The 16,372-nt window shown below is 37.7% G+C and overlaps 1 protein-coding gene across 11 annotated transcripts in view; it reads left to right on the forward strand.

The window, feature by feature from the left end:
* The window catches only part of FMNL2 (formin like 2), a 313,912-nt gene that overhangs the window by 176,188 nt on the left and 121,352 nt on the right, over positions 1-16,372 (forward strand). For all 11 annotated transcript variants that reach the window (XM_054548880.2, XM_054548876.2, XM_054548878.2 and 8 more), the window contains exon 2: positions 9,439-9,522. In XM_054548880.2, coding sequence (XP_054404855.2) covers positions 9,439-9,522 — 84 coding nt within the window. The remainder of the gene's footprint in view (positions 1-9,438; positions 9,523-16,372) is intronic.

Genomic DNA, 16,372 nt, shown 5'->3' on the forward strand with positions numbered 1-16,372 from the left:
TTTTGTCCTGTGGACAAGATTGGCACTCACACCTAGCTTGGTCAGTATTGATGATAATCTGGCCTTGCAATTAAATAAATACTATAAACATAAATATGTACATAATGAGCTCCTTTTTTAATGAACTCCTGTTTATTTCCATTTAAAAAGGATGGCAACAGTGTGACTACTTTAAAACGGTAGATAATTCACATGAGATTTGGGGAATTCATTTTTGTCTGTTAAGTTGTGTTTACTGGTTTAAAAAATGGATAATTTTCTAGAGGTTCATAAATTAACAAAATGGGTTGTTTTATGTGGATGGAGCCCAAAATCAAGGAGGAATGAAGACAGTGGCAAGTGCTGGCACTTCTGGTATAAGAAAACTATAGTCAGGAAAAGAAGGAGGTGCATTAAAGTCGCAAATTTCAAGTGTGCCAACTACTTTACATGTGTTATCTGATTTGATCTTCTCAAATTTCTGTATGTGTATTCACACACGTGCATAAACACCCCCCAACAGATGTAAGTGATCCTTCTTTCATGATAAAAGAGAAATAATAGCAGACATGTTGGCCTGAGTTCTCTTTAACAGCTTTATTGAGGTATAATGGATACATAAAAATGGTATATTTTAAACTGCATAACCTGATGTATTGGTATGCAGTTTTGTGTTGCTTAACAATGCAGACAGGTTCTGAGAAATGCATCATTAGGCAATTTCATCGTTGTGTGAGCACCAGAGAGAAATGATAACCACATAGAGACATGATCATGAGAGTCAGACTAATTAATATATCCATCATCTCTCAAGTTACCGCTTCCTCCTTTTTTAGTGTGTGTGGTGAGGACTTAAGATTTACCCTCTTAGTGAATGTTAACTATACAATACAGTATTGTTAATAGATCTTCAGAATTTATTCATCCTGCCTAACTGAAACTTGACCAGCATCTCTTCATGTCCCCCTGAGCCTGAAGTCTTTGCTCTACCATTGGTAATAACCAGTTCTATGAACTTGGACAAATGCTTTCACCTTTTTAGTCTGTTTTGGTCACCTATAAAAGACAGAACAGAATGAGTGTATCACAAGCTTCTCTTCTAGCTCTGTACTTTTTGATTATAAAAAAGTTATGGAGGAGTCGTAAGAAAGCAAGCCTTCTAAGAAAATAGACCGTATGTAAGATTGTGATTGAGAGATTAGAGATATGTCTCATTACCACAGGTTCCCCAGAAAGGACAGCTTTCTAGTCAGCTTTTATTTCCAAGATGTTACTAGATTAGGGAGAGCCTAATTTCTCCCTTTGTGAGCTTCACTGGCTACAGCGGTGATATTAGTACCCTCAATGATTCAATAAAAATAACAGTGACAATGAAAAATGACTGACTGGTGATTCACTTTGGGGAACTATTTGGCTGGCTGCCTGAGACCTGTGCCAGGAAAGAAGCTGAATAGATTTTAGCAGCATCCTCTAGGCTAGGAAGATAATAAAATTTAGGGTGCCAGGTAGTTGTTTGGACCATGAATATAGGCCATGGAAGGAAATGGATTTTAGGTGAGGGGAATGGATGGGCGGGCCATGTGCTGAATTTGCAGCCACCCTGCTGAGGCCCTCAGCTGTTGTAATTTTCAAGTGAACTCAGGAGAATTGGTACATTACTCAGTTCCAAGTGACTTAACTTGATGTCCCAATAATGGTATAAGGAAAAATGTCAATGTAGGAAGAGTTAACAGAGCAGGAGGAATCATTTACCTCATTTGATTTGAAGACCCCTTAAAGACTTACTTTTCCTAGATATTTCTTTGGCCGATAACTTCTCACTGCCATAGAGTAAGTTTGAAATTATCTGGTTTGATGTCCACATGAACTTGGTCTCACACTACCCACTCCTTACCTCATGGTTTATTCTGTGGGCTGCGCAGCTCTTTGCCTTCTCCTGTGTTCATTCCTTTGTTCATATCTTTCCTTTTACCTAAAATAATGAGAATAATATGAATAATATCATTTAACATACTGAGTACTTTCCGTGTACTTACTTTTGTACTATTTTATAGTAATCCTCCCGTATCCATGGGGGATACTTGTCAAGACCCTCAGTGGATATCTGAAACCTTATATAGTACTGAAACTAATATATACTATTGTTTTTCCTACATATACATACCTGTGATAAAGTTTAATTTATAAATTGGGCACAGTGAGAAATTAGCAATAAGTAATCATAAAATAGAACTATTGTAACAATATACTATAATAAAAGTTTATGTGAATGTGTTCTCTCTCTGTCTCACAAAATATCTTATTGTTCTCCACAAACCTATTTTGGGGCCATGGTTGAACTCAGGGAACTGAAATAGTGAAATAACAGAAAGCAAAATCATAGATGTGGGTCAGTCTGCTGTACATGCATTATCGAATTTAATTTTGCACAAACTCTGTGATGCAGGTAGTAACATTACCACCATCCTCATCACCATCATGATGCTTATCACTACCACGGTGATCGTTTCCATGTCACAAGTGAGGAAGCTGAGATTTGGTATAAATAACTTAGCTGAGATGACGCTCTAAATGAGTGGTAGAGTCCTGATTTGCAGCCCAGGTGGCCCATCTCCAAAGCCCACACGTTAGAAACCATATCGTGTCATTTAATGCCGTTCTTTACCATCCTCCCCACACATCCAGGCTCAATGCATAGCATTTTCTACTTTCCATAGCAAAAAGTAATGGCTCCCTTCTCTGAGGTTCTGTCGTATTATTTGACATGCTCCGTTTTATATTTGTGTGTTCATCTTCTTTCCTTCTGCTTCATTGATGCCTCATCAAAGCCTGAGTTTACCATGTATTTGTATGCTCACCTTGATTTGTTATTTGACAGAGTTTATTAAGTATATATTGATTTGACACCGTACCTTGCTATCTATATTCAGCCCGGTCAGTTTTTTGGCTCTAGTTTATATTTTTCAACATCTTAGAATACTTTAGTTAAAATGCCAGTATCTTATATGAAAATATTAATATCATGCATTTCCACCTTCACTTTTCATGCTAATGACTGTGTCTGGTTAAGTGGAATTGTGGGATTGCTTAGTTCAAACAAGTCATATTTTAGAAACATTGTAGTTTAAATGTCATGGAAGGGGGATGATCATACAGATCTCTATTCTGAGTCCTGGCTTTGCCACCTACCTCATGCATGGAGGAATTACTTAACCTCCTTGTCCTCCGATTTCCTTCTCTGTTAAATAGAAAAGATAATACCTACTTGTCAGGATTATAAGACAGACTAAATTGGATAATGCATGCAAAGAGCCTAAGTGCCTGAGACATATCAGTCCGTCAATAAATGGTACATCTTGTTGTTTTTGACCCTTGATTTTGATTCTTATCTTCAATTTTGAATTACATTTACTGGCTTTTTCGACTGGGGGGTGTTTAATAATTTCATTTGCTTTAGGATTCAAATAGTGTGGTTTAAGATCACCAATAATTAGTAGAGTCAGGATTAGAATCTAGCTAGTCTAATTCCAGAGCCCAACTAGTAAAAACTAATAAATTAGTAAATCCTTGCTTGCACTGCCTCATTAGAATTCACTGTGCTACGCAGCCATCCAGTTGCAATCCATCCCATTTCCTTTTTTGTAGCAACAAGTAATGGCTCTGGGGAAGGGGATATGGGGAGTTGTTGTTTGATGGGTACAGAGTTTGTTTTGCAAAATGGAAAAGTTCTAGAGATCTGTTGCACAATATTAATATAGTTATAAACACTATTTAAAGTATAAACTTAAAAATGGTTATGAGGGTAAATTTTATATTATATGTTTTCTACAATAACTGAAAATTTGTTTAAAGTAATGACTCCTTCTTTTGAGTTTCTGCAAACTTTTGTATCTCTATTATTTAAGAGCTCTAAAAGATTGTCTAAGCCATTTCTTTTGTGACATGATTTTCCCTGCTTCCATAAGAAGCACTACTTGCAAAGTCCATGTTTTTTCTCTCTAAGCAAGTGGTTCTGTAGTAGAAGAGTTCCTGTTATAAAATCTGGTGACTGAATGCTTGTGAGTTTTAATTTAGAGATTATAAAGACAAAGATATATTACATAAGGTGTATTTCATACTGTTCAATTTCCCTCCTGTGTGTCTCCATATCACTGTGGGTTTCTAAGTATGAGCCTTGACGATATTTGGGTAAAAGAAGGATTTTACAAGTTTGCATTAATACCATGAAACCAGGTCAGGAGCTGATATCAGAAAACTCTGTTTTGCTACCACATAGGTCTATTTGGTTGTGAATGATTTGGGCACCATCATTCTGTTCTGTGTTGTGCATGATAAACTGTGGGTATAACTTGAGATGTATAGGCTACCGTAGATTCTTCTTCACCATAATTACTTTCTTTATAAAGTACTCAGGAATTTTGGGATATTCTATTTTTCTTTATTTTGTAGTTATAATTTCTATTTTCAAAAGGTTCTGAGATGGAAAACACATTTAAAAACAAATTAAGATTGTACAGTTACGGATAAAACCAAAGTAGAGACCATACATGTAACTACCACTTGGAATAGATGCCAATCTGAATTAACTGGCACCAAAACAAAGTTCAGATTCATGGTTTATTATATGGGGCAGAAGACGCTCATTCTTCTTTTCAGGAAAATGTTGCTAGAATTGAAGATTTTTTTCCCCCATGAATTTTTTTTTTGGAAAATAATAAGCAACAGATATTATCATGGAATGATGTTTTACAAGAAACTGAAATACTGTTCAGTGTGTAGACATTATTAATAGCTAAAATATAAATCCTAATTCATTAAGGATATTTGCAGGCTGGGCAGTATGGCTGAGTTTGTTTGCTCTTCAGTGTTCAACACCTGTTTAATGCCTACTGTTTGCCATACTGTGCCATACGTTGGTGATTAAGAAGAACAACAAAAATTGTTCTTGAAGCACTCAGTCCAGTGGGAAATTTAGGTAAGCAAACAGATTGTTAGGGTACAGTGTACTAGGTGTTATATTAGAGACATGTAAACAGTGCTGTTAGAGCCCAATGAGAGGGTATGTCTTCCTGGAGTAGTGGGGGGGAAGGTTCTAATGATAAATGACATTTGAATTGATTCTTAAAGTTTGCCAGGTTGAGAGTGGAAAGAAAGGAACAATTTTACAGAAATAATACTCTTGGATGATCTAATTTATTTTAGCTAGGAACTTGTACAATCTAGAAAAACGATAATTAACATCCACTGAACTTTTCAATTCAAATATCATATGTCTTCCCTCGACCTTTGGCGATACTTGCAGGCAGTTACTTCATGATTAAGTTGTCTCAGATGCCTACAGTGCGGACATTCTGGTATATGGTCAAAGCCCAGGAACTATGTTCGATGGAACAACGGATGAAAAGAATGAAAGGAGAGCCCTATGTCACAGATATCACTAAGTGTGGGTGAGGTAGAGTTGTCACCATGTTAGGAAAACTCAGAAATTGATTGATATTTTCAGCCAAATAGATGAGCAGTCCATTTTTATAAAGGCAGCAAAGGGACCTGGAGATAGAGCCAATATTTTCCTCACACAGTAACTTGGACTCATGAATTACCTGCTCAAACATTTGCACTCCAGAGTCTTGCCCTGAACAGCACAAGAGGAATGAGTTCACTCGAAAGAAGTTTAAAGGCAGTTATTACCAGCTAATCACAACATCCCTGAACTTTAACCAGACCTCTGTAGAGTGATTTTAAATAGAACTGCTTCCTCATGGTCCTTATGGAATTATTAAGCTGTACAATGTATGTCTGAGCAGCTCAGAGGCTTGGCTCATGGAAGGGGTTATTTTAGATGCTTGGTGAATGATTACCCAGTGGAGCTTTAGTTTGGATGTATTGATGTTGCACTGCTACTTCTGACAATAACTAATCATGCTCAAAAAGACTTCTTAAGTCTCTTCTTGTTCAGAGATTCAGACCTTTCTTTTGACCTCCAGAATCATGTATCTACCTGCCCACTTGAGTGTTCTCTTGGTTATCTCATAGCTATTTCAGGCCTAAACAGGGTCATTTATAAATCTTATTCTTCACCAACTCCTCCAGATTTATTTTGCCTTTTGTTATGTGCCCCTCTTATTAACTGTACCCCATTCACTTAGTGACTCAAGCTAGAAACAAGGTACAAATCCTCCCCAGCCCTTAAGTCTAACCAGTCAGTTTCACTTAATATTTCTGACATTTGTCCACCTTTCTTCATTCAACGTGCCATTGACCCCATCTAAGCTGCCATCATTCACTTGAACTGCTTAGTTCCGGCCTCCTACTGGCTCCCTGATTTTGCTGTTTCTAATCCGTTCTCCGCATAGCACCTATTGTTATCTTTGAAAAACAACGTCATTATGTTATTTATCTGCTTAAAAGCCTTCAATGGCTTCCTGTGGCACTTTAGATATAATAAAATATATTGACCCTGGTCTGCATGTCTAGGCATGATATGGCTTTGACTCACATTTCCAATTTCATCTTTTTCTCATTCCTTCTCTTTTACTTTCTCTCTGGCTGTTCTGACTTTTTTCAGCTCCTTAAATGTGGAGAGCTAATTCCTGCCTTTGAGGCTTCCCTTGTTCACTGTGCCCAGTGTGCTTTCGTCCGCCCTCTGCCTGGCCAATCCTTCTCATTTATTGGGACTCATTTGTTACTTTTTCCAGAGAGGTTTTTCCAGACTGTCTAATCTAAGACTACCCCCTCTGATAACCTTTCTCAAGCCTTACCAGAGTTTTAAAAGCTTTGTTTGTTTCATATGTGTCTCCCCACCATAACACAGTGCTCTCTGGGGACCGCGTCTGTTTGGATTCCCACCGTGCCACCCAGCATGTTGCACAGGGCTTGTACAGGGGCAGTGCACCATAAACATTTGTTGAACGAAAGACTATTTAATCAAAATAAGAGTTAGTTTGGAAGGGGCATCTTGCCTTTCTCTTTGCAGAAAACGACACAGCCTGTGTGTAATTCCTGTGGCAATGTTTGCCAAGTGCTTCCATGGGAATGTCTAGTAGAGTACTAATAGAAGGTCATAAGCTATTGCCATTTTGCTCTTTTGCAAAAAAAAGCTTGGTGGCATATTTAGAGTTTATCCTTGGGAGCCTAATAGACTAAGTTTAGGTCCTGTCTTTGTTCCTGTAAAGCTGTGCAACCTTGAGCAAGTTAACTAAATTCTCCCAGGTCTATTTCCCTATATTAAATGGAGAAGATTATATCTATCCCACATGCTTATTATGAGTATTAACTGAGATTACATATGCAAAGTGTTGAATGGAGTGCTTGGTACCTTGTAGGAATTCAGGCATTCTTTTTCTTATTCCCTTTATATCTCGAGATTAATGAGGACACAAGAGGAAAAGAACTTATTTAATTTATAATCTTATTGTTCTTAATGCATAATTATACTTGGGGTGCTAACATGAAGGTCAACACCAGTTTAAGAGGAAAACCTCCTTCTCTGGAGTGCAAATAAGCAATGATGGACTGACCATTTACCAGTAAATAACATTAGACTTCCTCAGAAAGATACACTTGAAATTCTCCTTTGCCTTATCCCAGGAGTTATTTTTTAACATTGTCAAATTGTAATAACTAATAATTACAAATAGATTTTTTCCATTGTAGTTCAAGTAGATATTCCATGAAGACAGGCCATATGAAAACATTTTCCCATATTAGATGTTTCTATATCTAAGAAGCTTTGGCAGTACCATTGAAAACTCTTTATAAAGTCCAAAGCTCTTCAAAGTAATTGTCAGCGTTGAGGGGGGGTGATTAAAATGTTAAATATTTTAGGCCAGGCACGGTGGCTCATGCCCTGTAATCCCCGCACTTTGGGAGGCCGAGGCGGGCGGATCACCTGAGGTCAGGAGTTCAAGACCAGTCTGGCCAACATGGTGAAATCCCGTCTCTATTAAGAATACAAAAATTAGCCAGACATGGTGGCAAGCTCCTGTAATCCCAGCTACTTGGGAGGCTGAGGCAGGACAATCGCTTGAACCCGGAAAGTGGAGGTTGCAGTGAGCCGAGATCATACTATTGCACTACAGCCTGGGCAACAGGAGTGAAACCCCATCTCAAAATAAAATAAAATAAAATAAAATAAAATAAATTAAATATATTAAAGACAGGTTATTGTAAAATCTGATGGATTAGACTCAAATAGGTGGCAGATATACTTAAGGCATACCAATCTAGATGTTAGATTGAGTTTAAGGGAAAATGCTTGGGTTAATTTATCATAATCAGTGGTTGATTTTCTATCATTAGGTCAGGACAGCACACTCACCTTTGCCTCTGTTAAACTTGTTTCACCCTATAACACAAGACAATAACCATGACCAGGGGAATTGTTTCTCCCTAAGCTAAGTCCTTCAGAGAGCTGGGAGCTTGAGTATTAAAAGTTCAAGACCTTTGCATTTGTCTGCTTGAATATTGACCCAGATGAGGGACTACATTGTTTATTTAGGGATAGGTATGACTTAGAGTGCTGATGCCAGGGGATAGACAGGATGATAAATAGGTGTAATACTCTGACTACTTAGCTCAGTTGTTTAGCGCATGAGAACTTTGGAGAGGCCAAAAGAATAGATCTGAATTCTTTCTGAGGCTCTCTTACTCTGCCATGGTCTTTTGCCAGAGATCTCACTTTGCATCCAAACCTAGTATCTTAAAACTGTGTATGATTGGTCATTTGGGACATTAGATTCATGACATGTGAAAGTACCTGGGAAAAAATCCATGACCAGCACTACAGAAGGTGTGCTGTGTTAAGAGGAGGGTTTATACGAGTGCTGATGTCTGGACATCTCTTTTGGCTTATGATGAATTTCCTACTGCAAACTCACCTTCATAAACCAATATAGCTAAACTGAGAATTGTGGTTATTAATTTTGACATAAATGTTAACATATGTCCTCAAGGAATACTGTCATCTCACAGAGGGGACAAAAAATAGTTGCATCATTGTCTTTTTTTTTTTTTTTAAATTCTTTTCCTCATAGTTCTTTATCAAAGTGAGTATAATTTGAATCTATCAGTGGTTCTGGTCATTAAGTTCTCTTTTGGTGTTTTCTGTTTTGTGTCTGGTGGGGCTACAGTGCTTTACAAATAAATTGGATACCTTCTGACCTTTTTGTTGAGTAGAAAGGGAGTCTGCCAAAGCGACAAGGCATCACCTTTGCTATAATGCAAGTCTGATTGTTTAAAGCAAATCATCTCACATGTCCCACCACAGAACTTCAGAGTTTCCCGCCTCTCATCTAACCAATTTGATGTTTAAGTGACTTCTGTGGGTGTTTTGGTTTAATCAGATACTAGGAATTGAGAGAAAGTCATGAAAAAACCATAGGTCTGCCCGCAAGTTACCAATTTGGAAGCCTGCTGTGGAATGTGACATCTTTTCTCTCTTTTTTTTTTTTTTTTTAACAGAATGCCATGAACCTACCTCCTGACAAAGCCAGGTTACTGCGGCAGTATGACAATGAGAAAAAATGGGAACTGATTTGTGATCAGGTAAGAAACAGTGACACTTTCTTTTATGAAAAAAGTAATGAAAGAAGAGATCCAGTGTGAATTTTATGGTGTGTCAATTATATCATGATTGAAGAACAAGATATTTGCTTCTGCAACAAAGATAGGAAAAAAGAAGAGAACTTCAGAGAAGTAACAATATGTTTGTGTGGATCTTCTTTGGATCCCCGTTTGAACAAGCTAATTATTAAAAAGACTTCTTGAGAAAATGGGGAATATTTGATTAGTGACTGAGATGCTTCCAAGAAATTATTGTTGATTTTGTTTGATCGTAAAGTACATAGAATAATACTGGGCACATAGTGGGTGCCTCTAAACTTGTGTGGCTGCCTCTGTTGCTGCTGAAGGGCTCAGATATTAAATATTGTGACTGTTACTGTTTTTATTTTCAACTTGTCCTCAAAAGATTCAGGGAAAGTTATATCCAATTGATATGGTTTGTCTGTGTCCCTACCCAGATCTCATCTTGAATTCCCACGTGTTATGAGAGGAACCCTGTGGGAGGTAATTGAATTATGGGGGCAGGTCTTTCCCATGCTGTTCTTGTGATAGTGAGTAAGTCTCATGAGATCTGATGGTTATCATAAGGGGGAGTTTCCCTGCACAAACTCTTTTCTCTTATCTGCCTCCATATGAGACATGCCTTTCACCTTGCGCCATGATTGTGAGGCTTCCCCAGCCACATGGAACTGTGAGTTCTCCATTAAATATCTTTCCTTTGAAAATTGCCCAGTCTCAGGTATGTCTTTATCAGCAGTGCAAAAACAGACTAATAGACAAATATATCATTATCTGTTATCCAAACATACTTTATGGTTTGAATAGCTGTTATATGATGCTGTCAGAAAAAGCCTCAGCTATAGATTTCCAGCCTAAAAGTATTAATACCAATCTTATTTGTGAAGCCTTAAAATGATGACTGTGGAGTGGTGTTGATATCCAACATTCAGGGCACCCCTGGGCCCCAATGCCGTGTGCATGCAAATATTAATACAAATATTAATTTTACTTCTTCTCAAGCATATAGCATGGATATAGTATATGTTATTTAGGATACATGTTATAGGAAAGGTACACAAAGTGATAGATAATGTTAAAGAAATTGATTTCCAAAAGAAACTATATGAATATGTGTGTGAGGACCTATGGAGAAATTATTTCAGGTTTCAGTTTCATGAAAAATTACCATATGGACATGGTGAATCATGGAACTGGTCATTGTTTTCCTTGGCTGCTAAGATGCTCAGAGACAGATTTGTGGCCTGAGCCACAAATTTGGTATAAATGCTTATAAGAGACCATTTATACCAACTACACGGTACTTCAATGACATGTGTTTTACCAACCTCATCCATGGCTTCATCTAATTATTCCTGCCTGCATTTTCCTTCCACACTGATTTTCTCACTGAAAAAAACTTATATGAAGTTGTAAAATTTTGTAAATTATCATTTTGAACAAGATATATATAAATATATCAGCATTACTGGTAAACAAAGATTATTCTTGCATTGATAACTAAACTGAAATGTTCTCTATGCTATAGGCATTGTACAAATTAGTGCATTGAATCTGTTCTGCTTCTCTCTAAGGAAGCAAATAGGGAGTGTCACAATAAATGCTTTCTCACGACTTGACTTTATCATGAAGTGGCAGTTCATTATTTAATTTGGGGCATCAGCTTTTTCATACTTCTATATGATTGCATTAGTCTATCACTTTGTTTTGTAAGTATTTATTTAAGTGTGTCTCCCTCAAGAGTAAGTTCCTTTAGGATATAGGCCTCTAACAACTTGCTTAGTGCTTGAAAACATGCTTATTGAAAACATGTTGAATGAAAGAAATAATGGCTAATATGGCAGACAGTGGAGAGGAAGCTTGCATTATTGGCAGAGAGGGCAGAAGGGAGAAAGCAGCTGAAAGAGGTGGCCTGGAAGACTAAGCAGAAGTTTGCTGTTTCCATATCCTTCTCACCTTCCTCTGTCAGTGTGGTTTGCTTTTGATAAAGGAAAGCAATTCACTGCTCATTTCTAGGAATTACTTTAAAGAGAGAAGGATACCATTTTTAAATGTAATAATTCAGTGGTAGTAAATACATTCACATTGAAGACAAGTATTTCTTAATATGACAGATGCTGATAGGAATAGAGAATAAATTCCAGAAATTGTGTCCCAAATTTAACCAAATTAAGATTAAATCCCAAAGAGCTTTCTATAGTAACAATATTGCAGAAATGCCTCTTGGTCCTTTCCTGGCTCATTGTATAAATATAAAGATGACCTGAGCTTCTAGTGGATCTCAAAGGTTAAAGTAAGATGGGAGACATGTCTAACTAATTCTGGAGGGAGTGGGGCTACGGAAGCCAAGGAAGAGAGACATCTCTGCTGGATTTTGGGTGCAGTGAGGTGTATCCCAGCGTACTCATTTCTGTGTTATAGTAGGTGAACAGAGTTCCCATAAGACATTATTAATTTTAGGACTCTGTGGGGACACAGAGGCAAATTTTGTAGTGTGAGTGTAGAAAGCTAGAAATGTCAGGTTTCTTTGATAACTGCAAATAAAACCCCTGAAGCTACTTAGCTATAAGAGCTCTTTCAGTGGTATTTACACTTATGGAAAGCAAGAAAGCCCCTTAATCTCACTTGTGCCTCAGTTTTTGGTGCAGACCCTGTGCTGCAAGTTTTGGTTTTGGAGCTTTGGCCATTTCCCTTAAGTTTAGAGCTCTTAGCACAGTGGGTACTATGGATAAATGCTGGTTTAGAGGATTTAGAGATCCTGGATGAATTTAGACTTTTAGATCATTTATATCTAGAAGGGCTGTTAGAGACCATTTATCCCAAGCCACTCTGACTTTACTTTTTCTATTGAAAAAGTTAACACATGCTTGTCCAAGGAAGCTTGTGAAGGAGCATGTGAAGTGTGAGTCCCTTCGCCTTTCCTGTCTGTTTCCCAAGCCCCTTATTTTATAGATGATGAAACTGAGGTTCATAGAGCCTAAATGAGTAGGCCAGCCAAGGTCACCCAGATAGTGAAATGAGAACATCTGTTTCCAAACTCTACTCACAAGCTTTTTCATTTGTTGCCTGTTATACCAGGGATCTGGAAACAAGCCACTGAAGCAAAAATTATAGTAGGTAAGGGTTTCTCACCAAAGTTTTGTGTGTGGCTGCTCAAGTGATTTAGGGGGTGCGTATAGAACTTACAGGTTGTGGATTCATAACTGTGCCTCTGCTGGATGATCAAGTGAAAGTGGTTAGTCAAAGAATTCAGGACATTGGAGATGACTAACGCAGGTGGGTGTAGATTCCACCAACATATAATCCAGTCCAGAAGCTGTTAGAGGTGCCATCCCTATGCTGGGTTATAAAAGCTTCCTTCTGTGTTTGCTGTTGCTGAGGGTGTGATTGGTTATTTTCTGTGGTGATTTGGCATGAGTGGACCTTGCCTCCTGATGGCTGGCTGTTGCTTTGCATAGTAGCCTTGGGGGAAGGGACCAAGGGAAGGGTGAGACATGGAAAATCTCCCCTTTCTTTACTTGTATAAAGTGATGGAGAGAAGCAGATTAAAAAACAAAACAAAAGATGAGCGTGAAGAGGTAGCAGGAAATTGTAGCCACTTAGACTCAGCTTCCTGTGTTAAGCATTTCAGGGAGGTCAGACTGCATCTCTCCAGGCTTGGCATGGGTCCTGATCTAGGGAAGGGGAAGCCCTCTGCTGCTACTCAGCCAGAGCAGAGTCAGGCCAGTGGCACTAAGAAGCCTCATTACTCTGATTGTGAGAGGTGATCTCTTGTCTTTTTCAACATAGCTGACCCATACCATATACATGTATTTAATCATTAAGAATATAATTATTTTTTAAACCCTTTACTTGTGGTCTAATACTGTTTCTTTAAAAAAGAAAGGCAGGTTTTTTACTGGAGAACGTGCATCAATATTTAAGCCAATTTGCCATTGGAATTAAATTTCCTAAAAAATTAAAGAGCAAATATATCTCCATGGTTTTTAGTGTCGGTTTTTTTAAAAAAAAGTTCATGTTTTTGTGAGCCAGTTAAAGCTCTTTCCTGCCTAGTAAACAAATACTACAGAATCCTGATAAATTATTTCCTGTGGGCCACTCCAAGTAAGGAGGGCTTGTCCTTGGAGCACCAGAGGTAATAAATGAGTAGTGACGGTGGTGGCATTTTTATAGCCTACTTCGGTGTTGGTGGCTGCTATGTTAGAGTCATTTGAGCAAGCATAGGAAGAGCAGAGACAGTGGTGAAGAAGCTGAAGGAAAAGATGGTGATGCCAGTAATAACCTTTCCCTGCCCCTTTCCCTCCTTTTTGCTCCTAGACTTCAGACTTAGTCTGCCTTTTAGCCCCTGTTTCCCAAGTTCCAGGCTTTGATTCTACGTTTAGCTATGCTCACTCCTTTCTGGCTTCTCACTCCCAGCTGTTGGGATAGCAGACAGCCATTTCTCCCTCTCCTCCTCCCTTTCTTCTATCCTCTGGCTAACTGACATGTTTCCTATACTTAATATGTTAAATTGGTTATATTTTTACCACGTTTCCATAATTCTGTGGTATGATTAAATGCTATTTTAAAATTATTAGGTTTTTGTGATCTGTTTAATTCTTTTCAAATTTTGTCTTTTGACCCTTAGTTTTCTCTTACCATTTTGATATCCGATCTTCCCCCTCTATACATTCATTCTTTTGATTGTGCATTAGTCAGATTTTTTGTTTGGTATTTGTTTTCTAGTTCATCTTTTAAAAAAAAAATCAGTATGCACCTTATAAAATTTTTCTCTTGTATTCAAATAAGGTCATCACAATTAAAATGAATAGTAATTTCTTAATATCTCCTGTTGTCCAGTTTATTGTTCTCAATTTTCCTTAAGATGTTCTTCCTATCTAGTTTGCTCAAATGAGAATCTGGTACAGGATCAGTCACATATTGTATCTCGCCATGTGTTCCTTAAATTACTTTAAACTGGAGTAGACTTTTGTTTATGATGTTCATGTAGTGAACATACTAGGCAAGCCCTCTTGTAGAAAGTTTTGTTTTTTGCATTTGCCTGTTTCCTAGGGGTGTCTTAGCTCCTGAGTTTCCTGTTAACTAGAAGTTAGACTTAAAGGCATTACAGATTGATGTTGAACATCTTTTTCAAGAATATTGTAGAAAAATAATGTCTGATTGTCCCATCATTAAATAAGTTTGGCCAGTGACAACTTGATGGCCCCATTGTGTAACTGTGTTTTACCCTTGTGCTGGAGAGAATTCTGTTTGGTGTCCAGTTACCTATCAACCTTGTACCTAATGGGTTTGAAACCAATTGATAATCTTTTGTTGAATCAGTTTCATTACAAATTGGAAAAAGATGATTTTCTAATCTCTCTTTCCTTCTATTAATACAGTAAACTAGTAACTAGAGCTTTCAACTGGGACTTGGTTTATCCTGGAATATAATTATTCCTGGAATTTTTCCCCTCAATTGCCATTTTTTTAAGTAAGAATTTGGATTAATAGATACCTCATAAGATAACCAGTGGGTTTTCTCTGGTCTCCTTTTTTGAATATCACTATGAACTCATGAATTTTCGTGGGTTCATCATGTTTCAATCAACGTGATATTATTTTTGAGGCTCATATGATCACTTCTTTGATCTATGGGAATCTCTTGGTGCTAGTTCTTGTGTCCTTTTCACATGACCCTATTAATCCTTGATAGCTTGTTTTATGGTATGAAACGTATCTTCTTTGTATCTTAACTTGTATCTTCTTTGCCCAGGCCCAGGATAAATCATTTCTCCAATGATCCCTTTTCTTTTTAGTGGTAGGTAGTATTAGAGATGAGGAAGTGCATGCAAAAGGTTTTTATAGCTGCTGAGTGAATTTGCTTCTCAGTGTAAGTTTCTAGACCTTGAAAATACAGGTCCAGAAATTATGAATTCAATATTTTCAAATCAATTTTCATTAATTTGCTTAATCTCTTTGATTTTATAGTTACCTTTCTTTTACAATGAAATGTTTGATTCCTAACAGTAATATAATTATTTATCTTTTTCTATCATATAAAAACTTTCAAAACAAATATGAGTATCATTACTACCTAAAATGTTACTAACTAAATTACTGACTGTAGTATAAGGTTTTTTGTAGTTTTCTGTGCACCAAATGATAGGGTAACGAATAGATGCTATCTTAACGTCCTATGGCTGCCATAACAAATTACTGCACATTTGGTGGCTTACAATAACAGAAATGTGTTCTCTCACAGACCTGGAGACCAGAAGTCTGAAATCAGGCTGTTGACTGGGCCTTGTTCCCTCCCAAGGCCCTAAAGGAGATTCCTTCCTTTCTTCTCTTTCCTTCTGGTGGCTCTGGGCATTCTTTGGCTTGTGGCTGTGTAAATCCAATCTCTGCCTCCATCCTTACCTGGCCTTCTCCTCGTCTCTGTGTCTTCTCTTGTCTTTTATAAGAACAGTTATTGGATTTAGGGCCTACATGGATAATCTGGGATGATCACATCTTGAGATCCTTAACTTCATGACATCTGCAAACACCCTTTTTTCCACAAATGGTTATACACACTGGTGGTTGGGGGAGGAGGTTAGGACATGGCCATATCTTTTGGGGGCCGCCATTCAACCCACTACAGACAGTAAGATGTATAATGATTCACATAGTAAGGTTTTAATTTACATAATCAGGTTGGATATTGTTGGCCATTGGGGGTCAAATTCTACACAATCAGGGACCCAGATGAGGCTATTTTCAACACACAGCTTCCACTTCTCCCTGGGAGTCATCTCTTTCCAGTCAAAGGGAGAAAGAACATGCAGATGCA

Source organism: Pongo abelii, chromosome 11 (assembly GCF_028885655.2).
Source record: "Pongo abelii isolate AG06213 chromosome 11, NHGRI_mPonAbe1-v2.0_pri, whole genome shotgun sequence".
NCBI lineage: Eukaryota > Metazoa > Chordata > Mammalia > Primates > Hominidae > Pongo > Pongo abelii.